Here is a 27,495-nt window from a genome sequence, read left to right as displayed (position 1 = left end):
CGCGATTGCTCCAACCCATTTTCCAGTATTTTTTAATGCAGCCCGTGTCTTTATGCAAAACGCCCCCAACGGCCCGGATGTTTCTAAGTTCAGTTGAGAGGTCACAAGTTCATCCAAAGCGTGGTACATGGATTCCCGGGTACGTACTCCCTCCAGGCTCCGTATTACATAGCCGTCGCCGCGCGGTTAGCCGCAAATTCAGTGAATTTTACGTCTTTTTGATATATTTTTCAGCAAAATTTGCACTATAAAGATGGAATCGGTGGAACTAATGAACAAGGATCATCTTCTTTCGGATGTGGAACCCTGTGAGAGAACAAACTTTAAGTTTAATGGCGGTGGTACCAGGTCATTCAAGTTCAACAACAACTGGGGTGTTTTAAGTCAACAGGGTACGTATGGTCAATTTGAACTGAAGCGGAGGTGAAACTAGCAGTAGGTCCGCAGCTGTGGTGTTTTCGGGCGGGACTTCTGCCTTTTATGGGCTGGTTTTGACTTTCAGGTTTTTAACCCCGCCATTGCCCTACGGCCCACGGGTTACCGGTAAAAACGTGAACGTCAAAACCAGCCAACAAACGGAAGAAATCCTGCCCGAAAACATCATGCACCACAGCAGCTTTGGTTCCACTTCTAAGGTGAAACACCCGTATATAAGAACTTGTGATCTGGTACACTCTGATGGCCCATGTGACCAAGAAAAAGATGTTTTTTCAGGGTCAAAGGTGTTGGTTTTCCGGCGTGTATCTCAAAACACTGTAAATAACGCACAACATACAATGTACCATAGAGATAGACACAAAGAACCTAGTCAAATGCTGCGACAGAAATACCCAGCCGGCTGTATCATTATTTTTTAGGGGTAGCCGACAGTGTGAAGTAGTAAACTACCAAAAATGCGTATAGGTTTGCTCGCAGTGGTACTGTAGCGAGACCCTTGACCTGACCGCCAGATGCCACTAGAACCACTGAAACATCACAGTTAACAGAACAGGTCCTACTAATTACTGCCCGTGACTGCCCGTAGCTGCCCGAGGACTGCCCGAGGAGCAAGTAGGCAAATTTTCGCCCATTTTAACACTTAGCCAATGGGTTGAACTTGTATCATGCCCAGTCAACCAAAAATATTATTGATTTGGTGTTTTCTGTAGCGGTTTTAGAACCAGAAAGATGCCAGGCTTTCGACTAGAAAGACGTCCCCATCTTGATTGTGAGATTATACCATTCAGTAAAAGGGGTGGTAGGCTGTCAGGCTGTACGCCCTCAGTGAGGTTATTGTGCCACCTCTCGGACTGAATGGTATCTCACTATCAAGCCCGCGACGTCCTTCAAGCTCAGCGTCTTCAGTGTTCCAAAACTGCCGGAGAAAACATCAGGTTAATGCCAAATCAATGATATTTTTGGTTGGCTGGGCATGACATGAACTGAACCTATTGGCATAGTGTTATGGGCGAAATTTGGCCCATTTTTTCCTCGGGCAGTGCTCGGGCAGTTCTCGGGCAGTCCTCAGGCAGTCGGGCAGTCACGGGCAGTAATTAGTAGGACCGAACAGAACATATGACTTACTGAGCTCAGTGTTGAATCTAGGATCTTAGGATTGGGGGACATTTGGGCCCACTGCCTTAAATTTTGGGGGACATTTTCAAAATTTGGGGGACAATTTTTTGGCAGCAAATTTGCATATTAATCTGCATATTAAATTAGCATTTATTTAAAATAAGTCTATGAAGTCTTTGTACATCTATTCAAGAATATAATTGTTTTGAATAAAGTATCACAAATTCACTCACATTCATAGAAAAGATGCAGCACATTCTGTTAGTCTCAAGAGATAATTCTTTCAGTATTATGCAAAAATACAATTGACAATTTCCCCACAGTGAGAAAAGTAAGTTCATTTGTCATTTCACAGCTCTCATTGATAGAGCAGGACTTTTTTTAATGACTAAGTAGTCTCGATCTCTGCAGCAGTAAGTTCCCATAGACATAAAAGGGTAACCTAGGGAGTCTAGAGTGATGACGCTTTGTCCTAAGCAAGTTTGGAAAATGGCCGACACCATGTGCTGCCTCGAGGCAAAACAAACACAGCACAACGTCCCGACTCTGACAATGCAAGCCGTGCAAGTATTAGTAAATGCATTCTTACTGAAGAACTTGACATATGACCCGTCTGGTATAAGATCTGAATAGATATTCACTGTTGTTCTCGCTAGATCGAATTTCTTGGCAAGCCATGCATGCGTGACCGTGGCATAACGACTTTGACAAACAACATGAACCAAGCTACGTCTAGTATCTCGATCCATGTGGACACATGAAATGTTTCGGAAAATTTTGGAATTTGGTTTGATTTCCGCTTGATCAAGAACATGTTTTTTCTTTTTGAATGGAATAGGTGTGTTGGCTACATTTTTCAAAAACCTTTCTGTGTGAGAGTTAGTTTGAAATTACTCCCGTACGTGAATTTTTTTTTCTCGTCACGGCTGTCAGTCAGTACATTCACAAACAAGTTTTATTGACAATGTAACAAACGCAAATGTCATTTCAAAACGGACGTGTGCTGCTTAAGTATTTATAAATGAAATCATTGGTAACATTCTAGCAAAATATAGCAAATCATCACGCAAAGTGGTTACGTTTAACAATGAAAGAAAAAACACGTTGACCTATTTACAGACCCCCCTCATTGTGAGTGCGCCCAAAGTGACGCACTGGGTAGATTTCAGAGCGGGATTTTTTGCTGAAACGCGTCAATCCCGCGATGGCGCGCTCTAGATTCAACACTGTGAGCTAGGCAAATTGTCTTATGGCTATATTCAGTCCCTCATACCTTTTGGGCACCCCTAAAATAATGGTTCACTGGGTACTCCTGTGTCAGCATATTTGACAAGGTCCAACACAATTATTAAGTCCTGCGTATGGATCATGGTGTGTGTTCACGGCGTTGCATGGCCTCAACAACACTGGAAACACACAGAATCGTTTGCAGGGCTAAGGGAGACACTTGGAAGCCGTTGTTATTTAGGGCTGGGAGATCGGAGGAATCTAAAGGGGCCACTCAAAAAATTGAAAACTACAAGGTGGGTTGCTCCAAATGTGGAGATAAGGGGGTTACTCAGTTTGGGGTGCAATATGAATTGAAACACCTCTAAGACTGCACCATTTCACACATCAAATTCTCAAAATTTTCCATGCGAGAGGGCACCCCCATCTCGTGCACTCCCCTGTGGGTGTTCTGACAGGTTTACTTTGTAAAATCACCGATTGAAAACGCCTCTATGATTGCACCAGGCTGCACAATTGCAGGAATCAATTACAACATTTTACACGCAAGAGAGGATGCAACCCCCTCTGACACTTTCCCCCCTAAGCCTGCTGTGTGTTCTCCCCCCCACTTTGAAATTCTGCCCTGTCAGATATCTTAGTGAAAACCCTGTCACGATACTCATACAAAGTAAACAATACTATATGATTGGATACTGGTTATACCATGAGCTTTTATATGTACATTTTGTTGTGACTTAGACATTGATTTTGTTGATTTCACCCTTTTCAACCGTCATGAGATAACCAATGATAATCTAGCAGGGTATACCAGAATTTGAAAGGTCTTTACTCAGCGTTTCCGTTAGTATTTTTTGCTTTGCGTATGGCCGTACGCGTCCTCTATTTTTTTTGCGTAAAATGTAGCCGTAATGCGTAACCTTTTCAAAGTGTTTTAAATTAGCATATGCAAATTAGTTTATAGAAGACACAGTTGACAAATAGTCAAAACGCATTCAAATGAACTCCTTTATTCACCGAAATAGTTTTTAAGTTGCAACTTACGACAAGGTTCATTTCAAGCTAATCAAGACATTTGTTTCGTTTTGTCTACACCTGGAGCTCGGTAATGGTCTGTATACATACATTGCATATATGCGTTTACGCGCACGTGTCAGTCAATAAACGAAGCGAAGGTCACCTTTGCTGTCCTGACAATGTGACCAGCCGATCTAAACACTGACGACATTCACTTATAAATGTTTCTCTCTACTTTCGGCGTTGACGCTGTTGTCGAAATAACAACATGGCTGCTCTGAAATCGAAATTGCCCACTGCCGGGCCTTCCATAGTAATCGTCATGAGGTCATTGATAACGTCTTCGTTTAGGCGGTTTCTGTGGCAATTTTTAATTCGGTTTTGTGTACTGAACCCTCTTTCGCAAGGTACAGAAGAGACAGGGATCACAGCCGCTATGGTGGCGAGCGTAGAGATGTTGGGATAAATCTCGCGATACTCGGTAAACATCAGTGTACAAACGGCAATAAAGGACATATGTCTCAGGCCATAAAGCATAAGTTTGAATTGTTGGTATTCCACACGAAGTTCATCATTATTTATAATAGCCGGGTGGATATCTCCATCCCGATCGATGTCGTGACCAAAATGGTCACTGAGTGTCTCAATCTCGACCTGTCCGAAGTTCGTTAGATCGTTTCTGTCTTGGGGAAGTTTCCGCGGATTCAGCAGGACGTCTAATGAAGAGAGTACAGTGACTTCTTCCTGCGAGAAACGGTGTTGCAAGTTGTAAACGAGTGCCTGGATGAACTCGCGTCGAGTACCGTTGGCAAACGCATTCACGTTAATATCGGCCGCATTTCTAAGCTGCACTCCCAGATAAGTTTGGTTCTCGCGGTCAAGTTCACCAAGAAAGCCAGCCTCGTGTACACCGCTGTACGGAGTCTCCAATAAATTTCGGAGAGTTTCGACTGTTGATGAAACCATCGGCGCTATGGACGAAAGGTCAATGTTATCGCGCTGGAATAGCAGATTTAATCTATCCATTACCGGTAATACATCCTTCAGAAGTTTGGTCGTGGCCACAAATTTGAACGAGGATACGCGTGTCAAGAGTCCCTTCGCTGTAGGATTGTGTTTTTCGGGACGAGATTCCTCCTCTAATTCCAGGGCAAGAATATTCCAACTGTTATTTATAGCATTTACTGCTCTTGAAAGTGATAACCACCGCACAGAGCACGGCTCTTTGAGTGCACGGAAATCATTGTTGTCAAGTGCCTCACTCAATTCGCGAAGACGATTCATTCGGACAGCAGAGTAGTGGTAAAAGTTATAAATGTTATTTACGTCTCTACGATATTCGCTTACATCGATGACTCCCTTATCTCGTTTTGTTGCATCACTGGCGGACAGAGCACAGCGGTGAGCTACGCAGTGCACCGACGTCATAAACGGAGTTAGTCTCTTCATACGGGCTGCAACGCCATTTAGTCGACCAGTCATGACACTGGCACCGTCCGACCCGAAACCGAGAACTTTCTGTACGTTTATATCACTTTTACGAAGCGATTCTATCAAAGCATTTGTCACCGTTTCTGCCGTACCGTTACTAACTGTCACATTTTCATGGAATAACGTAGTCGGCCCGTTATTTGTCATCACACGCAGATATATTATCAGTTTCTTGTCGATCGTTATATTGACGGTTTCATCGGTGAGAAGACCAATGAAAGGGCTCTGCCTAATCTTTTCACAATTATCTCGCCGTATGATATCTGCTATTGCTCTCTGCATTTCATGGATGGAGACGGAATGAGAGTACGGATTACATGCTTTTAGCATGTCACTACCATTCAGTTTTTGCAATTCCAGCAAAGTCGTTAACTTTCTGTCCGCGATATCCTCCTTGGCCATGACATAAACGGTACGCATGACAGCTGTCTGTCCGTCAGAATCCGCAACTGCAGCGGTTTCAATTGATCGTTCCATCGTCTTTCGCAATCCCGTTGATTGACATGCTGCTCGGTGGTCGCTTGTGTCAACATGCCGAATCAGTGCAGAACGTTGCATGTCAGTACAACCTTTCGTGAAGGAATTATTTTTACCAGCACGTTTACAAAGTCTACAGAGCATTTTGACGTCTGTTGAGGGACCTTCCGAATCGGGGTATAACCAGCTGAACTCTCGCATCCATTCCTGACGAAACTTACTATGATGTTTTACGGGGGCTGCAATTTCTGCAGTACTAGTAGATGCTGGCCGACTCGCGATAGAGTTGTCGGGCTCCACCAATACAGCAGGTAGTGGACGCGGTCTTCTCGATGTCGACGAGACGGAAAAATAACTGTTGATAGTTTTCCTTTTCGACATATTTCAGGAAAATGCATGGAAGATATTTTCAGGGTAGTGCATGCGTCAGCAATGCCGTGTACTCAGTGTGTAGCGTGTTTTAGAGACGCCACTAAAACATTTATACAGCACAAATATTGTTACAAAAAACACAAGACGGCATTAGAGAAGACGGTTTTATTGGTCGTCTGTGATACCCATCATAAAAAAAAACACATTACAACATTTCGCTTCAGAACTTCACCTCACTCATTGTCTCCGGTGTTGCATGCAGAGTGAAACATCGTAACATTGTCTTGTTATGACAGGTATCAGAAATGATGGCCAATGAAAATTGTCGTAAATTAAACAGAGTTTGCGATGTTTTTTCGTTCTCTGACGCAGAGCTAAAAAAAATGCAAAATGAAACAAATTAACCTGTCTTGGGTTAGTCTATTTTAGTTCCAAAGCGTCGCCGTTTATTGTTGTTTGACTGACTGAGACTCCTGTGTACGCGTGTGCTACGCTCAGCGTCACGTTCCTTATGAAACGCTGACCGAAAATCAATGCGTACAGATCGACGCGTTCGTCATTTTTTTTGCGTAATTTCTGCAAGAAATGCGTAAAATACGCGTAATTTCGCGTTAACGGAAACGCTGTATACTATTGCTGTATTTTTGTAAATTTTACTATTATATGTATTGGGGGTTTCAGTCAAAATTTCTGTCTTAGAGAAAGGGGTTACTCAAACTCATCATGGTTGCCAGGGGTTATTCACAACTTAGGAGCTTCTGATGAAATTCCTCTGACCCCATCACACCCCAGTCATAAATAATGATAGCTCCCCAAGCTCTGCCTGGCAGGGCTGTGTTGTTCCTGGGTTTAGGACTCTCACCAAATAAGGCCATAGCTACAGTTCTGTGGATTGAGATTTTGCCTTGGTACATGTATTTTAGTTAGATGGCGGTGCAGGTCAACCCAAATACCAAGGCAAAACCTCGAGCTACATTACAGCAGCCAGTGAGGCAATTCAGAGCTCTGTCAGATACAAGTAAAGAATAGTGGACACACCACTGATTGCGAACTAAACAGGAATTTCTTAGGGGCTCTAAAGTAATCAGATGAGTGGACTTCGTAGGTCACTAACAAAAATCAAACACACTGAGTCCACCATTCTGCAGTCTTTCCCATACATTTACAGTATTTCCTGTATACTGTACATAAGTTTATGTGCCCGAGAACAGGTGACACTTTGCCGGACACCAGGAGGGCACATTGTCTCCTGCTGAGGGGACACATAAACCCATGTATTCAGGCAATAATATTTTCATTACATGCCTCTTCACTGTTAATGCCATATTGCATTTAATAGTTACATGCACGGCATTCTCAAACAATTTTACCATTATTGAACAGCATTAAACAGATTGTAACGAAAGTCAAAATAGCAGTGCACACATGGATATTTTAAATCTAGCATTACATGTAAGTGTCTCGTTTACCTTGATGTTGCAAAAGTGGAACGGCTTATAGACAGAGTAACTGTAAATCCAGTACGTCGTTCACACAGCCCGCTGACTCCCCAGATGTTCCTATTCAAATCAATGCACTGATTTGCACTCATATCGAGGCATGTAATAAGATATCACTTTTATCAACAATAGGACAACGTGACTTCCAGAGTTTTATCAGATGTTTAGAGCAGTATTTGTGTATTGGTTAAAGTCATAGAACTATGTTAAAAGTTTAAGGTTTACAATGAAGTGATGAAAGAGCTGTTCCCACAGTGTGGTGAAATTATGAATGTTCAGGTTGCTTAAGATTCCAGCAGTTTTATGAAACTTAGTTGTGCTGGAGCACATTGGTATGGTGTTTATATTTTCAGTGAATATATCTGACCATTTTTCTTTTTTCAGTTAGGGAATATCATAGATTTGCTGTTAATGTTAGGCCAAAGAAAACAACGTGCTGTTCCTATAACTTGACTTACCCTATTTTTTACCTGTCAACCCTAAACTTTTCAGAGTTTCGTAAACATGGAAGTAAAAATTATAAGAAAGAAAAAACCATAAACATCACACATTTGTTACTTGGCATTTGATTTTTGCTTGAACGAGGAAGTCTTTTGGTTTTTTTTCCTTTTATCTGTATGATACATTTTTCTGGAAATGTTGTGGCCTGTGTTCACTGCCCTTACCCCCTAAAAATGCATATTTTTAAAATAAAAATACTTTGGGAAAAAATTCCTGCCGACCTACCTACCCTATTTTGAAAACCATGTTATGGGAACAGCACAATTTATTTTTTTTTGGCTTAACTGTATAGCTTCTTGACATTGAAACATTTTTTATTTCTTTCAGAGTGTTGTGCAATTTTCAAAGGTCTAAAACATGTTTACAAAATGCATGAGCTAGTGAAACCATTAGAGACACTGACTGAAAAGATGTGTCAACAATATCAAGACAATACATTATCAATGAAAGGTAAGGGTATACAGGGCAGAAGTTGAGTTTTGTTTGGTATGGTGTGTTTATATGTGTCTGCTTGTATAAGTGGATCTAACACAAGAATATGCTACATACATATAGTGCACATGTCTACATCATTTTGCTTTTCAATGCAACATTGTAATATGGCAGCCATTTTGTCATGCTCAGATCTGTTGCATGTACATACTGTAACTCAATAGATTTTCATTCCAACTTGACTATGAGTTTGACCATGTTTTGCGGTAAGTGTCAGTAAGTTTGATGTCAAATGAATGGCCTAAGAAAGGATTCACTACCTCCTAACACAGTACAGCTGAACTAGTCTCATACCTAATTTTGAAGGGTTGAAATTCTGAAGTCACAGGCTTACTGTATGAGCTTTACTGGGGTGCTGCATGAATTACAATGAACTACAGTGTGGAGGAGGGGGTCACAGTCAGAGAAAATGGAAGAAGTATGTTATGATTACTTGAACCACACCACACTTTTTAAGGACGGGGATTTTTGTCAAGTCATTTTTGGACTGTGATGTCTTTGCTAGTTGACAGGGTGCCATACATGTGAATTCGAATCCCATCGAGAATTTATTGTTTATGGGTAGATCTCAATCCCTGGTTTTTAGATTACTTCTTGCAGACTTTGAGTATGTACATTTTAGCCCTTTGTTTTTGTTTGAAATTTTTATCAAGTCAGTCTATAGTTCTACTCTGGAATAAAAGGATGCATTGTGTTCTACAGACTCTAACAAAAATAATTATGTGATGGTGGTACAAACAAACCATTGTGCACATGTGTTTCTCTGTGTGTTGTGTGTAAGGCTGATAAATGACCTGCGCCTTGAAGGAAATTGGCTGACTTTGCACTCACTTAACTTCATGTTGTTTACTAAGAACTGTAACAGGAAAAATGTGTCCAGAAATGTATTTGTTGGCTGCTATTGTGTGAAGTATGAATGCCAGAATTGATTTAATGTTTAGAATCAGCTTCAGGTGATCAGTCAGCTAAGTGTGCCAAAATGGCATCATTTTACAAGTGGTATAGCCACAAACTGATGACGTTAAATCGCTGTACACAAAACCCAGAGGCTTGTAATTATGGCAATGTGTATTGTGTATGGTGATTTGACATCATCAGTTTGTGGCTATACCACTTGTAAAATATTGCAGCCAATACAAACTGATTGTCAGACATTTTCATGTCATTTGCTGAGGTTTTACTTGATATCGATCTCTCTGATCACTCATGGTTTTGATAGCCATGGTTTCATGTATACTCATATTGGACTGAAGAGTTTAAAATATATATTGCTTTCACAACTTTGACTTAAATATTTTACATATGTGCCTGTACTTTTTTAATCCCCGGACTAAGTCCAGGGGACTAACAGTGTTGCGGCCAGGAATTTTACATCAGGGGACACTGTGTCCCAATACCATTTATTTTGGGGGACATTTTGTACATTTTGGGAACAACAAGCAGTTGTCAATCAAATTTTGCATTATTTCATAACACATTAGTTGCACTGAACAAAATTCAAGCTAACGGGACCGCGTCGCTATGCTTGAATTTCAGGCAATTAAATCAGTACCATATCTGCCGCAAATCAGAGCTCAGGCAGACTACCATCAAGCAAATATCAAGTGCAGCGTTTTAATTACTTTTATAATCATATAGCTAGCTCCAAAAGTACGCAAGTGTAAGCCTCAAAATAATTATGCAAAACAAAGATCATTGTCAGTAACAGATATTATTTGTAGACTACATTCACAGTCGACTCACGAGTGCGCCCGAGGTGACCCGCAGTACAGAAGAGTGCGGGACAACGGCTTCCGTTTTGGGGACATTGTCGCAAGGGCGCGTCCTGGCGGCAACACTGGACTAATGGTTAGGGCTCCGTCCATCCGTCCGTCCGTCCATGCAGATATCTCAGACATGCCAGAGTCAATTCCTTTAAAAGTTGGTACAAGGATAATACACTATGGCACATGTGCACACCCGTTGTTTTTGGTGTGGCGTGCATAGTTAGTGCTAATTTGCATAATAATGATTTTTGAAAAAGAGCTTTCTTAAGAGACTATACAAAGTTTGATAAACTTTGTACACATGTTGGTCACACAGAGCTCTAATAGCACACAAAGACATCTGTCAGTATTTTGTCAATTAATTGCTAATTTGCATATTTTATGAATTTTCATAATTCCTCTAATACTTCAATAAATACTGACTCAAATTATATGAAACTTCTTACAGATGTTTATATACCAGAGCTGTAACTTTGTACAAAGCCATTTAGCAGGATCATGTCAATTAGAAGCTAATTTGCGCATTTGAGAATTTTTGTAATTAGGGTGATGTCAAGAAATGCCAACTCATATTTGATGAAACTTGGTACAGATGGTGATATACCAGAGCTGTAGCAGTATGCAAAGACATTTAGCAGAATCATGTCATGTAATTGACATGCTACTGCTTAATGTCTTCACACACTGTCAGAGAATAAAGAGATTGACATCTGTACTACGAAATAGCGCACTAATTAGGGAATTAAATATACAAATTAGCAATTAAGTGACAAGATATCACTAAATGTTTTTCTGCACTATTACAACCCTGTGTGTCAAAGAATTGTACTGAGTTTCATCAAATTTGCTGCAGTATGTCTGGACATATTTCCTAATTACAAAAAAGTACTGTGGCCCAAAACTACCTGTTCTCCGCATTCAAAGTCTGCGTCGCATTCAATTGTATTTCTCTCACATATGTCGCCGCATTCAAAGTCTGCGTCGCATTCAATTGTTTTTTTCTCACATATGTCTCCGCATTCAAAGTCTGCGTCGCAATCAAATGTTTTTCTCTCACATAAGCTTATGTCTCCGCATTCAAAGTCTGCGTCGCATTCAATTGTTTTTCTCTCACATATGTCTCCGCATTCAAAGTCTGCGTCGCATTCAATTTTTTTCTCACATATGTCTCCGCATTCAAAGTCTGCGTCGCAATCAAATGTTTTTCTCTCACATAAGCTTATGTCTCCGCATTCAAAGTCTGCGTCGCAATCAAATGTTTTTCTCTCACATATGTCTCCGCAGTCAAAGTCTGCGTCGCATTCAATTGTTTTTTTCTCACATATGTCTCCGCATTCAAAGTCTGCGTCGCAATCAAATGTTTTTCTCTCACATAAGCTTATGTCTCCGCATTCAAAGTCTGCGTCGCAATCAAATGTTTTTCTCTCACATATGTCTCCGCATTCAAAGTCTGCGTCGCAATCAAATGTTTTTCTCTCACATATGTCTCCGCATTCAAAGTCTGCGTCGCATTCAATTGTTTTTCTCTCACATATGTCTCCGCATTCAAAGTCTGCGTTGCAGCTAATTGTTCCTCTCCTAGATGGGCCACAGGCGGCCCAAACACTATTAATAAGCTTATTATTGAGTTTTTCTCAGTTTTCTCTATCAGTTCTTCTCCCTTTCTTCACGCTCTGACTGGTCGTAGGAAATAAAAAGAAATTACTTTATAGCCTAACCTAGCCTCTTGACTCTTTATTTATTTTACACCCCATTACAAGGACGTTTATCTCTCATGTACACACATCTTGTAATTAATTAGTCAAGATGACTAATTATGCTAATCCGTGGACTTATCAGGGATTTTATAGGTTAGTCAACATCGCGAAAGATAGGAAAGGTTACTAAAACTCCTTTTTCATTTACATCTCTATCTTTCCAATGTTGACCAACCCTTGATAAGTCCACGGATTAGCATAATTAGTTGTGTTGACTAATTAATTACAAGATGTGTATATGAGAGATAAACATCCTTGTAATGGGGTGTAAAATAAATAAAGAGTCAAGAGGCTGGATAAGGCTATATAGTCATTTATTTTATTTACTACTATCAGTCAGAGCATGAAGAAAAGGAGAGGGACTGATAGTGACAGAGAAAACTGGGAAAAACTCAATAATAAGCTTTATTAATAGTGATTGGGCCGCCTGTGGATGGTCGTCGCAGTCAATGATTTTGTCACCAACACATGAAGGCGTTGGCAAGTTTTGGTGAGCGTGACCCTCGCTCCATGACCCATGATTGCATCCGGAAAAAGTATCACTCTTTTAGTGTTCGTGATCGCGAAAAGCTCATTTTTGAAGGTAAGTGACAAAGTAATTTATTGTATTGTAAGCTTATGGGGTTAATGATCTAGCCAAGGGGGTACGCTGCTCACCAGTATGGGCGCATCATAATGGGTCCCACGTGAGCGTCCGAATATAAAACGGCAGCCCGTCCCACAACTGCCAATACATCCAGGGCTAGACGGTGGCTAGATCATTAACCCCATAAGCTTACAATACAATGAATAACTTTGTCACTTACCTTCGAAATCAGTGAGCTTTTCGCAATCACGAACACTGAAAGAGTGATACTTTTTCCGGATGCAATCATGGGTCATGGAGCGAGGGTCACGCTCACAGAAACTTGCCAGCGCCCTCATGTGTTGGTGACAAAATCACTGACTGCGACGCCCATCTAGGAGAGAAACAATTTAATGCGACGCAGACTTTGAATGCGGAGACATATGTGAGAGAAAAACAATTGAATGCGACGCAGACTTTGAATGCGGAGACATATGTGAGAGAAAAACATTTGATTGCGACGCAGACTTTGAATGCGGAGACATATGTGAGAGAAAAACATTTGATTGCGACGCAGACTTTGAATGCGGAGACATATGTGAGAGAAAAACATTTGATTGCGACGCAGACTTTGAATGCGGAGACATATGTGAGAGAAAAACATTTGATTGCGACGCAGACTTTGAATGCGGAGACATATGTGAGAGAAAAACATTTGATTGCGACGCAGACTTTGAATGCGGAGACATATGTGAGAGAAAAACATTTGATTGCGACGCAGACTTTGAATGCGGAGACATATGTGAGAAAAAAACATTTGATTGCGACGCAGACTTTGAATGCGGAGACATATGTGAGAGAAAAACATTTGATTGCGACGCAGACTTTGAATGCGGAGACATATGTGAGAGAAAAAAAATTGAATACGACGCAGACTTTGAATGCGGAGACATATGTGAGAGAAAAAAATTGAATGCGACGCAGACTTTGAATGCGGAGACATATGTGAGAGAAAAACATTTGATTGCGACGCAGACTTTGAATGCGGAGACATATGTGAGAGAAAAACATTTGATTGCGACGCAGACTTTGAATGCGGAGACATATGTGAGAGAAAAACATTTGATTGCGACGCAGACTTTGAATGCGGAGACATATGTGAGAGAAAAACATTTGATTGCGACGCAGACTTTGAATGCGGAGACATATGTGAGAGAAAAACATTTGATTGCGACGCAGACTTTGAATGCGGAGACATATGTGAGAGAAAAACATTTGATTGCGACGCAGACTTTGAATGCGGAGACATATGTGAGAGAAAAACATTTGATTGCGACGCAGACTTTGAATGCGGAGACATATGTGAGAGAAAAACATTTGATTGCGACGCAGACTTTGAATGCGGAGACATATGTGAGAGAAAAAAAATTGAATACGACGCAGACTTTGAATGCGGAGACATATGTGAGAGAAAAAAAATTGAATGCGACGCAGACTTTGAATGCGGAGAACAGGTAGTTTTGGGCCACCGTAAAAAAGCATCAAATATGCAAATTAGCAATAAAATGACATGGTCCTGCAAAATGTCTTTGTACACACTTACCGGTATGTCTTTGGTATAATATGAATATCTGCACCAAGTTTCATCAATTTTGAGTCAGTATTTCTCGACATATTATAGGAATTATGAAATTCATTATATTTGCAAATTAGCAATTACATGACATGATTCTGCTAAATGTCTTTGCATACTTACTGCTACAGCTCTGGTATATCACCATCTGTACCAAGTGTCATCAAATATGAATTAATTGCCAATTTGCATATTAAATGAATTTTTGTAAGAAGGCTGATAAATCAAGAAATACTTCATCAGATTTGTTGAAACTTTAGTAGAGATGTTGAGCTCTTGTTGCTTTACCTACCGGGGGTATGTATAAGGACGTTTATCACTATCATGTTAATTAATTTTTAATTTGTATATTTAATGTATTTTCCTCATTAGTGTGATATGTCCAGATATAGTGCATCAAATTTTATGAAACATGGTACAGATCATCAGTGTTGATCTTCCAGTACTGTAAAAGTGAACAGCAACAACCTGTTGATAAATTATTAATTGACTTATTTAATGACCTTTTGTCATTAGGGTGGCAGCCAAGATTGGCTAAACAGGGAAACAATGTTTGTAATTAGAGATCTATATTCTGAATGATGGCACTAAATCTGATGACACTTTCTGCCGATGTTGATCATACAAAGATTTACCAGTCAAGAAAGGCATTTTAAATTTAGCAGTACATGTATCAATAGCTATTATAGGAAGTCTATTCTGTACTGAACATGGGGACATTTTTGGTTCACATCTGGCTTTCTGACTTTCTAATGTCAAAAGCCATTACTCAGACAGGCCTGGACTGGTTTCTTGTGGATTAGTTGAATTTTGACATTTCACGAGCCAGGGCATGACATACCTAATTCTGTCCAACTTGGTTAAAGGACATACATTTAGTTTATTACTAATGTCTACTTGTTTACAATCCAATCCAACATTTACATCTGTCAAAATCAGGGCTTTGGTACCTGCATTTCTTTTTTCATGTGCATTATATTGACTTCAATTTTTAGTCACTTCTAGTGATAGTAGTGACAAAGTCCAAATTTCAAGGGAGACTGTGTCATCGTCAATGACTTGTTCATAATCTGTCCCTTGCTGTGCTGTGCTATGGATGTGACCTTTGACCTATAAGTTTTGGATTGAAGATTGGTATGATAGCTATTGCTGTGCTCTTAACTAATCTAATAAAATCCATGAAAAAGTCCATGTTTTGTCCAATACTACATGAAGTCATCATTAACATCAAAAGCCTACCTCTCTCTGTACCAAGAGTGCTCTATGGAGCCATGGATGTACAAAATTTGTACATCCATATGGAGCCATGGATGTACAAAATTTGTACATCCATATGGAGCCACGGATGTACAAAATTTGTACATCCATATGGAGCCATGGATGTACAAAATTTGTACATCTATATGGAGCCGTGGATGTTACTACCTTAAACTCTACTGAACTGTTTGATATTTATCTCTTCACTAACAGATGCATCAATAATTGTACAGAGTGTTATGCAACATTGCCTGATAACATTGGAATATTGCATGTCCAAACCTGAGAAAAGAGATGAAGACCCAACTCCACACCATGAGGGTGATCATATTGAAAACCAAACTACATTACACAAAGATTCCTTCAGTTTGGTGGAGTGCCATTCTCATAATGGTGACGACAATGATGGTGAAATCAGCAATGAGTGTGGTGAAATTTATATGATCAGCAGTTATGATGGAGCACATGGCTTAATGAATTATTCAGGGGCACAAGAAAGTGAATGCGAGGGGCTTGCATTGATCCATTCTGAACTCAGGCCATTCCAACGCATTGAGTGCAGTAAAACATTAATCTCAAATGGCAATTTTGAGACTCATACTTTGACCAACTCAAGTATTAGACCACATGAGTGTAAAGAGTGTGGTAAAACATACAGCCATAAAGCAGTCTTAATAAGCATATGTTGATCCATTCTGGTGTCAGACCACAATGCAAAGAGTGCGGTAAAACATTTACAGAGAAGGGCAGTCTTAAAAAGCATATGTTGATCCACTCAAATATAAGACCACATAGTTGCAAAGAGTGTGGCAAAACATTCACACTAAAGAGCAGTCTTAAAACGCATATGATCACCCACTCAGAGATCAGACCACATGAATGTAAAGAGTGTGGTAAAACATTCAGCCATAAAAGCAGTCTTAATAAGCATATGTTGATCCATTCTGGTGTCAGACCACAATGCAAAGAGTGCGGTAAAACATTTACAGAGAAGGGCAGTCTTAAAAAGCATATGTTGATCCACTCAAATATAAGACCACATAGTTGCAAAGAGTGTGGCAAAACATTCACACTAAAGAGCAGTCTTAAAACGCATATGATCACCCACTCAGAGATCAGACCACATGAATGTAAAGAGTGTGGTAAAACATTCAGCCATAAAAGCAGTCTTAATAAGCATATGTTGATCCATTCTGGTGTCAGACCATATAGTTGCAAAGAGTGTGCTAAAATATTCACACTAAAGGACAGTCTTAAAAAGCACATGTTGACCCATTCTGGTGTCAGACCACATAAATGTGAAGTGTGTGGTAAAATGTTTCACAGAAAATATGATCTTACAAGGCATATGTTGATCCATTCTGGTGTCAGACAGCATGAATGTAAAGAGTGTAGTAAAACATTTACACGAAAGAGCTGTCTTAAAAGCCACATGCTGACCCACTCAGGGATCAGGCCAAATGAATGCAGAGAGTGTGAGAAATCATGTAAAAGAAAACAGGATCTTATTGGGCATATGTTGATCCATTCTGGTGCCAGACCGCATGAATGTAAGGATTGTGGTAAAACATTCAGCCACAGAAGCAGTCTTAAAAAGCACAGGATGTTGACCCACACAGAGATCAGACCATTTCAATGCAAAAAGTGTGGCAAGACATTTAACAGAGAACAGGATCTTGGGCATATGTTGATCCATTCTGGTGTGAGGCAGCATGAATGTAAAGAGTGTGGTAAAACATTTACACTGAAGGATAGTCTTAAAATGCACATATTGACCCATTCAGAGATCAGACCACATGAATGCAGAGAGTGTGGTAAAACATTTAAAAGTGGGAAGGGTCTTATCAGTCATATATTGATCCATTCTGGTGCCATACCTCATGAATGTAAAGAGTGTGGTAAAAGATTCAGTCATAAATGCAATCTAAGCAGGCATATGTTGACCCACTCAGAGATCAGACCATATAAGTGTAAAGAGTGTGGTAAAACATTCACACAGAAGGGCCATCTAAACACGCATATGTTGACCCACTCAGAGATCAGACCACATAAGTGCAAAGATTGTGGTAAAACATTTAAAAGAGAAGATGGTCTTATTATGCACATGTTCATCCATTCAGGTGTCTGACCGCATGAATGTATAAAGTGTGGTAAAACATTCACACAGAAGGGCAATCTGAAAATTCACATGTTGACCCATCCAAAGATCAGACCACACGAATGTAAAGAGTGGTTAAATATTTAAAAGACAACTGGGTCTTAAGGTGAAGGGCGACGAATTCGGACGCGCACACGCTTTAGAACGTTTCTGCGCAGATTTAAGTCCAGCCTGCCGCAAATGGGTTATTTTGAAGTGCATGTATTTAACATCACCTGTCATTGTTGAAATTGCGCTCTTACCTAATTTTTTGACCCATTCTCTTAGAAATACATGTGACCTATAACCTTGTCATATTTTGACCCCCTAGGAAGCTGGTTTTTATTCAATATGAGCGAAAAATTAACATTTCTCTCCCATTTACATGGCGCATATTACCCATTCACCTGGAGATATTGTAAAAAGTAGCATGGTGACACCCTTTTATTAAAAGTGTAAACTAAATGGTATTATGTCAGGATTTTATTCGCCAAGATTGGTCAAAATGACACCATTCAAAGTGACAGGAAGAAAGTTCGAAAATTATGTAGTGATATAATTTCGATATCGTCATTTTGTAATCGATACTTATGTTAAAATTTCTTTACAAACATCATGAAAACTAAACATTCGATAGATATAGATCTTAAGTCTTGGTATTTATTAAAATTAACTCATTTTCTAAGCGTTTTATAATTGCTTTCTTTAGTTTAAGTGAATTATATCATTTTTATTTATTTCTAACGACGCCATTTTAACGTCCGTTTCCATGGAAACGAGCGTGGTGACCCCCATTTTTTATTTCATTTTTGCACTTGCACAACTTCCAAGAATATTTGTGCAAAGTTTCAAGAAAATGACACCACAACCTAATTTTGACGTAATTCGTAGTACTTCACCTTAATGGGCATTTGTTGATCAGTTCGTGTGTCAGACCCCACGAATATAAAGAGTGTGTATAACAGTTACACACTAATCTTAGAAGGCACTTGTAGACCCATTCTGGCATCAGACAGCATGAATGTAAAGAGTGTGGTAAAACATTCACACTGAAGTGACATCTTAATAGGCATATGTTCACCCACTCAAAAATCACATGAACACAACAGCTCAGATATTAGACATTACAAGACCATGGTGATATTTTACCTTGAAATAATGATTCTATGAGACTTATATTGATGAAACCCGATGATTGGTCATAGCAATCAAATAAAGAGTCTGACACCAATTACACAGGATTGTCGAGTTTTGTTTGTTTTATTGTTTTATTTATAGAACCCTAGGGCAGACATAAGAGACATGTGATGCCCCTTGGAAGAACAGACCTCTTGAAGGCAAAGAATGATGTAAGACATGCATGCAAAAGCTTTTCACATGTAAACATCAACGTAAGCCGGTAAAAGATTTTCATTAGAGAAAAATCTTGGTGCATACAAATTGATCCAATAACATATCAAACCTTGTGAATGCAAAGAGTGTGAGACAGAGGGGAGTAAACTTGTCTTAATATATACATGTTAACTCTTTAAATACCAGGCCTTGCTAATGTTAACTAAGAAAATAATTCAAACAATAAAATCATCCTTGATATACCTTGGTGAACGCACTTAAATACATGACTTCATTAAATACCAATAGAACATATGAACTTGGGCTTTCGATATCTAGATTGTTAACAATTTGTTCCTGACTGTATCTTGAAATTATTGATATCTTTGGTTTTACACTCATACGGCTGACAATGTTTTTCTTCATCTCATGCAAAGTCTGTGTAATAAACTAGCTCTGCTAAATTTTTTCGTAAAATCTGGTCCTGAAATTAGGGATATTTTTGTATGCTGCTGTAAGTACTACTAATAAAATTACAGTAACTTTTATGAGGGCACTGTTAGAATAATATTTTTGAAAAATATTATGTCTAGTGTTCCTCTGTGACAGGTTGGTCATTGTATGGCTGATCTTTCAGCACTGAGAGGGGTAATTTTGATGATTGTAACCATGCTATGATTATGGTATTATTCAAATCATTGAATTACAGCTACAGACTGTTTTTAGCTCACATTTGATTATCATATAAGCTGAAGTTGGTGGTGTCTGTATGTATGTATGTATGTATGTACGTATGTACAGTATGTCTGTCAACTTCAAAAACTCACAAACCGCTGCTCTTTTTAGTGCGGTATTTAGTCTGTGGATGAATCCTGGGCTGTAGATGCGATTTTGTTCAAATGAAGTTTGCAGTACCCAAATTATGCAAATGAGCTTAATGTGAAAATTGTCAAAAATCAATAACTCCAGAACCGCTGGTTTGATTGCTTTGAAAATAAGTATAAGTACCGGTACCTTAGGTAGACCTTATACAGTTTTGTGTATGTCGTAAAGATATCTTGAATTTTGAATTCTTGCTAAATTTTTTGGTTATTTCCTCATTTTAAGTAAACATTCTTCTTCTCTGAAACCGCCAGCCCAGTTTTTCTCAAATTTGGGTTGGATGTTTGCAAGGGTGTTACCCTTCTAATTTGTTGAAATTAAGACAGACTTTGAAAAATTACTGTTTAGGGCAATTTTTGTCAATTTTGGTCAAAAAATCGTAAAGAATATTTTCTTTTAAAGCCCCTGGACAGAAAGCTTTTATATTTGGTACACAGATGTCCGGGGATGACAATAGTTAGATATATGGAAGTTGTCCTGAAATATACAAATTTGTATTTTTAAGACAAATTTGTCCTTTTTGGTCAAGAAAACTTGTTCTCAAAATTGCTTATCTGATAGCTTTGTAATTTGGTACAAAAGTCCTGAGGGATGTTATTAGATAAATTTTCTGCTGAAAGTGTTGGGAAGCCCCCAAAAGTTTATATTTTAAGTAGTTTTCTCAGTTTGTGACCTTAAATGACCTACACCAACCCAGGATATGTTGTGAGACAGTTTCGAAGGCTGTGAACATAATTTTGTCATATTTGGTATCGATTTTTAGTAAATTTGATCCAGATAAAGCTGAGGTAATTTTTTTTCATTATGGATCAATTTTTGCAATATTTCCATGTAAGACACATAAGAACTAATGTCAAATTTGGATCCAGGATAATTCCAGATGTCTTAATCATCCCCCCCCCCCGCTCCACAGTGGAAGGCATTTCACTATCTGTAACTAATTTAAGTGCTGTTTACATTCGAATGATAGCACTCATAGCATTAATTAAAAAATCCCCAAGGTTGTAAATATATTTCCTGCCATCTGGCCTTATGTAAACATGATAAACAAAGGGATGGAACATTTGATGTTCAGGAGGGGTAGGGTCTAGGAGATTGATGAGGTAGCATTACTTTTTACCAGATCCCTTGTACAATTTCCACGCTCTTTTTTTCCCCCACTCTTTCAACCTTTTCTTTTTGTCAAGCCTTCTCTGGCTAATTTTTTGTTGACATTTGCTTATGTATGTAGGATGTGCTTGTCATTTTAGCAATAAACCTGTAAGGTCCATCTGTCTATTGAAATATATAGATTGACCGTGAGATATCATGGATTTTATACAATATAGATGAGATCGCACAGTAAGTTTGATGCTCATTGTGTTTCATGCGCATACACACATACATACATACAAACATATATATATATATATATATATATATATATATATATATATATATATATATTGAAGTATTCAGATGTCCTCGTGGGAAATTACAGTGCTCAATGCAAAAGCAGAGCGTTATAAATAAACAGATTACTTCAAGTACAAAGTAATGAAATCTATTACTTAAGTTTCATGCATCTTGCAATCCTCAGATAGAGTCTATCTGAGGATTGCAAGATGCAATAGCTTTCATTACTTTGTACTTGAAGTAATCTGTTTATATACACACACACACACACACACACAACACACACACACACACATATATATATATATATATATATATATATATATATATATGATACCAATGGTGATGGGGGCAATGATGGCCCGATGATTATGATGGCGATGAATATATGATGAATAGTGTATAAGAGAAGTCTTCCTTGCATAAAAATTAAAGTTTTCGTTTGGCTAAGAGTGAGACAGAGACACCTTACGCCCTTTTTAATACACAATTTCTTATGTCTTGATCCAAATATTTCAATAATTTTTGAACAGAACAAGTCAGTTCAAAAATGATAGTCCCGTTTATCTTAGCAGCTTCGTCATAAAGCACGACTGCTCCAGGATTCTTCTACGCGACTACCCTTGTAGAGTTCAAGGTCCACTATCACTATCATCGGCATCATCTTCATTGTCTTCGTCATACGTCAAAGAGAGTGTCATTACGTTACAGCTTTACAAATTTTCACTTCTTCTGGTTCTAAGTATTTTTGTTATCTTTGTAAATTATATTTTCTTTTAGATCTCAAATTATCACATGTCTCAATGCCGCCTTGTGTATTCAACATGTAATCACCGCCTAGCCTCTGTGTACGTACATTGTCCACTAAAAAGGGTCAAAGGCTGTAATTTTTATGATTTTTTTCATAATTTTTGTTTTTAAGGTAGTATGCGCCTCGAAAGTGAAAGACGTAAACTTTTTAAAACTTTCCTCAGGAATTTCTTAACAATTCCCTTTCAAAATAAAGAATAAAAATTGGGTTCACCGCACAAATTTTAGCACTTAATACACAAATACCGATATTTGAAATTCAAAATGGCACCGTCCCTATATATGTTAACGCTATGGAGACACTGAGGCGCATTCTACCTTAAGAGTAAAATACAGTTTCTATAGTAAAGTCTTAACGTCTTGAATTGCCTATTATATAGTTTGTTACCATGGTGACAATACGAAATTCAGTGTCTCTGTTTACAGTTTGAGTGAATCCCGCGGCCATAATTTACTTGTAACAATAACAATGCAGTCTACGCATATACGGACTGGGTTGACAGGCGGAATACTGTGTATATGAATATGCTTTGGAGAATACGGAGAATACAACAAAAGATAGTGAAAAAAAGAAATTGAAAGTTATACCTACTGGCCCGTTAAAAACCATTTGACAACAATGCAATAAAGACACAATTTTAATACTTTGTCGGCAAAGGTAATAATGTAAGTTTCAAAATACTTTCGATAGAAGAATGAGAAAGGTATTCTGGTAATAAAATGGTGAAAAATGATCGAAAGTTAGAGTTATTGCTCCTTTAAAGATGTTGAAGCATTTTAACTTTTTACATTTTTAGAAGGCAGACAACGGTAAAAAGCGGTCACGGTTTCTCGGTGGGTTGTTTGGCACTTTTCTCGTGTCAGTGGCCATGAAAAAAGGGAGGCTGGTTATTTTACCACAACATTTCGGCTATGCTATTCTTATCATAAACATTACTCGAAAAAAGCCAGACAGCGCGCGATCAGAGGTAGGATTCGTTTGTTTTTGGGGGGTTTACCGGTTTGAAAATTAAAATTCGAAGGCAGCTTTGTGCTTTTGCAATTTGGAAAATCATTTGAAATTATCTATTAACAAGTCATCGAAAGATGACACAGTCCCCGCTGTTTACATTGTTTGGAATATTTAGTAGCTGTAAACTACTGATAATTGTGTTAATGTTGAATTCTGAGTATCAGGTCAATAACATTCAACATCTAAGAATTCCTAGGGTTTCTGCGAGCCCTCGAGGCAAATATCTCCCTTGCTCTGCCGTACGGGAAATCGGCAACACACGGCCCTTCCATTGAGAGCAACATCAAATTATCTACATTGCCGTCGGAAAATCTACTACGGGCTCCTGTTTTAGCAGCTGAAGCCCTTTTCGCATGCAACCAAGGATACAGGAATTACTACTGCAATACATGTCAATTGTCGAACTGCAGGAAACCTTTCCGCATATTCTTGAATTAGCAAACGACATGACTCCGAGTTCTCAGCGTAAACTTCGCTTGTCTGAAGTCGTTTCTAAACGCGTTGCCGTGAGTGCTCACGGTTTACGTAGTCTGATCCAAGATGATCGATGAGTTTCAAGTGCCTCGATACCGTAGTCACGGAGTTCATTGTCAATCTCTGGGTATTTACTTGCATTTATGACTTTGTCAAGACACAATAGGATATTAGTACATGTAGTACAGTTGGCAGGAAATCGCTCCTCCGTTCGCTGTATCAAATGTTCGGCGCGATGAAGCGTCGACGCGAGTTTGCACAGGCAAAGCGGATGACGCAGCTCTCATTAGCATATATCAGGTCGTGTGGTTGGCTTCGATTTCTTCTCTGAACTCGCGTTCATGATTCCTTTACATCTAACACTGTCCGTAATTCTGCGATGGTCGACTGTATCATTGGTTGTATTATCGAAAGGTTGCATTCATGATTCCTTTACATCTAACACTGTCCGTAATTCTGCGATGGTCGACTGTATCATTGGTTGTATTATCGAAAGGTTTGCATCCTGACTATGAAAGACAAAATTACATTGGTCAATGATCGGCATCATCAACATGCATGTCATGGCTATACGAACGAATATTGTTTGCTTCAACAAGCCGTCTGCAACGTTGTTATTTGCGGCATTCATCACCAAACTCCAAAAACAGCGAGGGCCTTCGCACCGTTACGCTCCACCAAGGGATAGCCATCGGGCAGAGCATGGCTCCTTCAGACTTTGAAAGTCGACGTTCTTTCTCGAGTATTTTATTTCGATCCCGTACTAGCCGTTCTTTCAACTTCCGAGTAGCGAAAAAGTTGAATATTAATGACGGTTTTTTCGGTACTGCATTACTTTGCGGACGGCATCATTCCTGGCCAATGCAGTCGACGTCGAACGCCGCCTTCATTTTTTCGTCCCGTCATGACGGACCGTCTGATCCCAAACAGATAGATAACTTTGTCAAACAGCCACATTTCAGAGCACGTGTTCACTGCATGTGATCACCAGCGATTCAAATCATCTGACCATACCATTATTTTACGGGAGCCCGCATAAACAACCGTAGTGCTTGTCAACGATGACGTTTAAAACTGACGAGATGACATTTTTTGCAAATTACTAAAGCTTTCTGTGGCTCTCGTTCATCACGACAGACAACGCTTGACGCCTAAAACTCCTAAAACTGACCAACCGAAACCGTCACCAGTCCTGCGAAATACCTTTTGGAATCGACTACAACCTTTGCTAGCGTCTCCCCCATAAATAATCGTACAGTCCGGTGATTTACGTCATCAGTGTATTTACATGAGCCAAACATTGGCTTCAGATTCGGATTCAGAGAAAAAAAGTCTGAATAAAAGACATCAAGAGTAATTTTGGTGACTAAATTGAATTATTTTGAGATAATAAGGACTGTGCATCAAGAGACCATATGGTACTACATTTATGCCCAGTTACAAAACGATCGCTTCACAGAGCCACAGAAATCGTTGATGACAGGTGCACGGACGGAAGGACCCGGGACGGACATGACCTAACCCATAAAGTCCCCGCTTGCGGGGACTTAAAATAGCACAAGAGTATTGAAAAATTCATAATTCAAAGCGAACGCTTGAAGTCAGACGTGAGATCTCTTGCTTTTTGAGGCAAGCAGAGTCTGTTTCTAATTTTGAAGAAGAAAATAGCATGAACGCACCGCTTGATTATAATGAATAAATACAGCTCAATCACGTAAATTTGTTTCATTTACCAAAATATTCTCCCTTGCCCCTTGCCATTAATTTTGCTATCCTTGAACTGGCCATACAGACATGAGACGAAGTCGAGTGTCTGACGCAGCACAAATGTTGGTACGACGCAAGGAACAGGCTGTATTTGGAAATACATTTACCCGTGCCCAGAATTTTACAAATGATAGTTAAAACCTTAAATTTTGAGGCTTTATTTTTATAATTCCACTTTATGCATAAATATGAAGTATTTGTGAAAAACAGGCTTTATTCATGAAACTATACGAAGAAGTCACGTCAACGCCACCCGCGACAAAATCCTCCATAGCTCAATGAAATCTCTATAGTTCAACCATAGGCGGCCCATACATATTGATAAGCTTATTATTGAGTTTTTCTCAGTTTTCTCTGTCACTGTCAGCCCCTCTCCTTTTCTTCATGCTCTGACTGATCGTAGTAAATAAAATAAATGGTTTATATAACATAACCTAGCCTCTGTGACTCTTTATTTATTTTACACTCCATTACAAGGACGTATATCTCTCATACACACATGCTGTAATTAATTAGTCAACACAACTAATTATGCTAATCCGTGGACTTATCAGAGGTTGGTCAACATCGGAAAGATAGTGATGTTAATTAAAAAGGAGTTTTAGTAACCATGCATTCCTATCTTTCGCGATGTTGACCAACCTGTAAAATCCCTGATAAGTCCACGGATTAGCATAATTAGTTGTGTTGACTAATTAATTACAGCATGTGTGTATGAGAGATATACGTCCTTGTAATGGAGTGTAAAATAAATAAAGAGTCACAGAGGCTAGGTTATGTTATATAAACCATTTATTTTATTTATTCCGATCATTCAGAGCATGAAGAAAGAAGAGAAAATGATAGAGAAAACACTGAAAAACTCAGTAGTACTTATTGGGTCGCCTGTGGTTCAACCTTTAAATAGAATTTGGTCAAAGGTCAATCCCAAAAGTGTCCGCAAATGAAAGGTTATGCATACTTTGTAAATCTTTAGGTGAGGATGAATGCCACTTTGTTACAGAATACAGCACTTGTAGAGACATTTTATTTTCATGGACAAGTTTGTATAATCCTGGCTTTCTTAGTTTGAATGAAAGAAAAAAAATTCATGTAAATACTCACAGAGATAAACTACCTTTTGTGAAATTATTTTCTTGTACTTTAGTTCCTTCTCCAAAAGCAGCTTCATCCAGTGTTTGTTGAAGATCGCAATTTTGTTTTTGTAACTTTGGATTACCGCACTCCCTGATGTATTCTTGGGCAATAAAAGTTATTATCATTATAAACACCACACCGGTATTCAAGAAGAGCTTTGTAAGGTAAAACATGTTATTTACAGGCGTTATCGATCAAAAACTGTCATCTGCATTGAATTTCTCGTGATTTCGATTGAGCGCCATGCATCTTCGTACGGAGCCGAAAAAGGCTGCCATTTTGTTTGTTTGCACTGAGAGTTAATTGCCATTGATGTGCCGCATGCGCGGCGACATTCTGCTGTCACGCCACACAGTCATGGTCTCCACGGAGTTTAGCCGTACTGTACGGGAGGTGAAATATTTGCTAGAAATTATTTAAAATAATAAAATAACTTTCACAGAATAACTACGGGATAACATTACATTATCCAGCATTTTATTCCCGTATTTAGCTACCCGAAATATCCTTGTCTCAAAGCCGTTCAATTTTTATGTCAGCAACATCGTATCTTATAGGCGGAGAGTGCCAGCCATTTTGTTTGTTTACTTTGTTTACTATTAAATTGCAAATGTAGTTCGGAACACTTCAAAAACGATGACGTTAATCGTGTATTTCTTGACGTTAACTTTAAAATATCACGGATTCACTGGTGATATTTTACGCCAAATGTCACTTGGATGATGCTATATGAGGATGGGTTTATGATATATGTACACACTTCCCTGATGAATACAGGAATATCGAAAGTTTATAAGAATAAAATGTACACAATATCCTAAATATATTTTTAATCAATATATTACCATGAACAATGACAGGGGAACGACTTTGTGAAGCAATCATGCTTGACTGATTCGACAAGTTAGTCAACCGACGGAATTAAGTTAGCCGTAGCTTTT

At 38.9% G+C, this 27,495-nt stretch overlaps 2 protein-coding genes across 2 annotated transcripts; both read left to right on the top strand.

The window, feature by feature from the left end:
* Positions 1–111: 111 nt before the first annotated feature.
* On the top strand, positions 112–18,981 carry LOC139134145 (zinc finger protein interacting with ribonucleoprotein K-like). The gene is made up of 4 exons (XM_070701064.1): positions 112–139; positions 235–392; positions 8,466–8,588; positions 15,822–18,981. The coding sequence occupies exons 2-4, from the start codon at positions 254–256 to the stop codon at positions 16,295–16,297; spliced, it is 738 nt and encodes a 245-aa protein (XP_070557165.1). The 5' UTR covers positions 112–139; positions 235–253; the 3' UTR covers positions 16,298–18,981.
* LOC139133783 (zinc finger protein 418-like) lies at positions 16,456–17,736 on the top strand. Its single transcript, XM_070700549.1, has one exon. The coding sequence runs from the start codon at positions 16,456–16,458 to the stop codon at positions 17,734–17,736; it is 1,281 nt and encodes a 426-aa protein (XP_070556650.1).
* Positions 18,982–27,495: the final 8,514 nt, after the last annotated feature.

This window comes from Ptychodera flava, chromosome 5, assembly GCF_041260155.1.
Source record: "Ptychodera flava strain L36383 chromosome 5, AS_Pfla_20210202, whole genome shotgun sequence".
NCBI classification, from domain to species: Eukaryota; Metazoa; Hemichordata; class Enteropneusta; family Ptychoderidae; genus Ptychodera; species Ptychodera flava.
The sequence above is the reverse complement of the archived record's forward strand: the minus strand, read 5'-3'. Positions and strand labels throughout refer to the sequence as shown.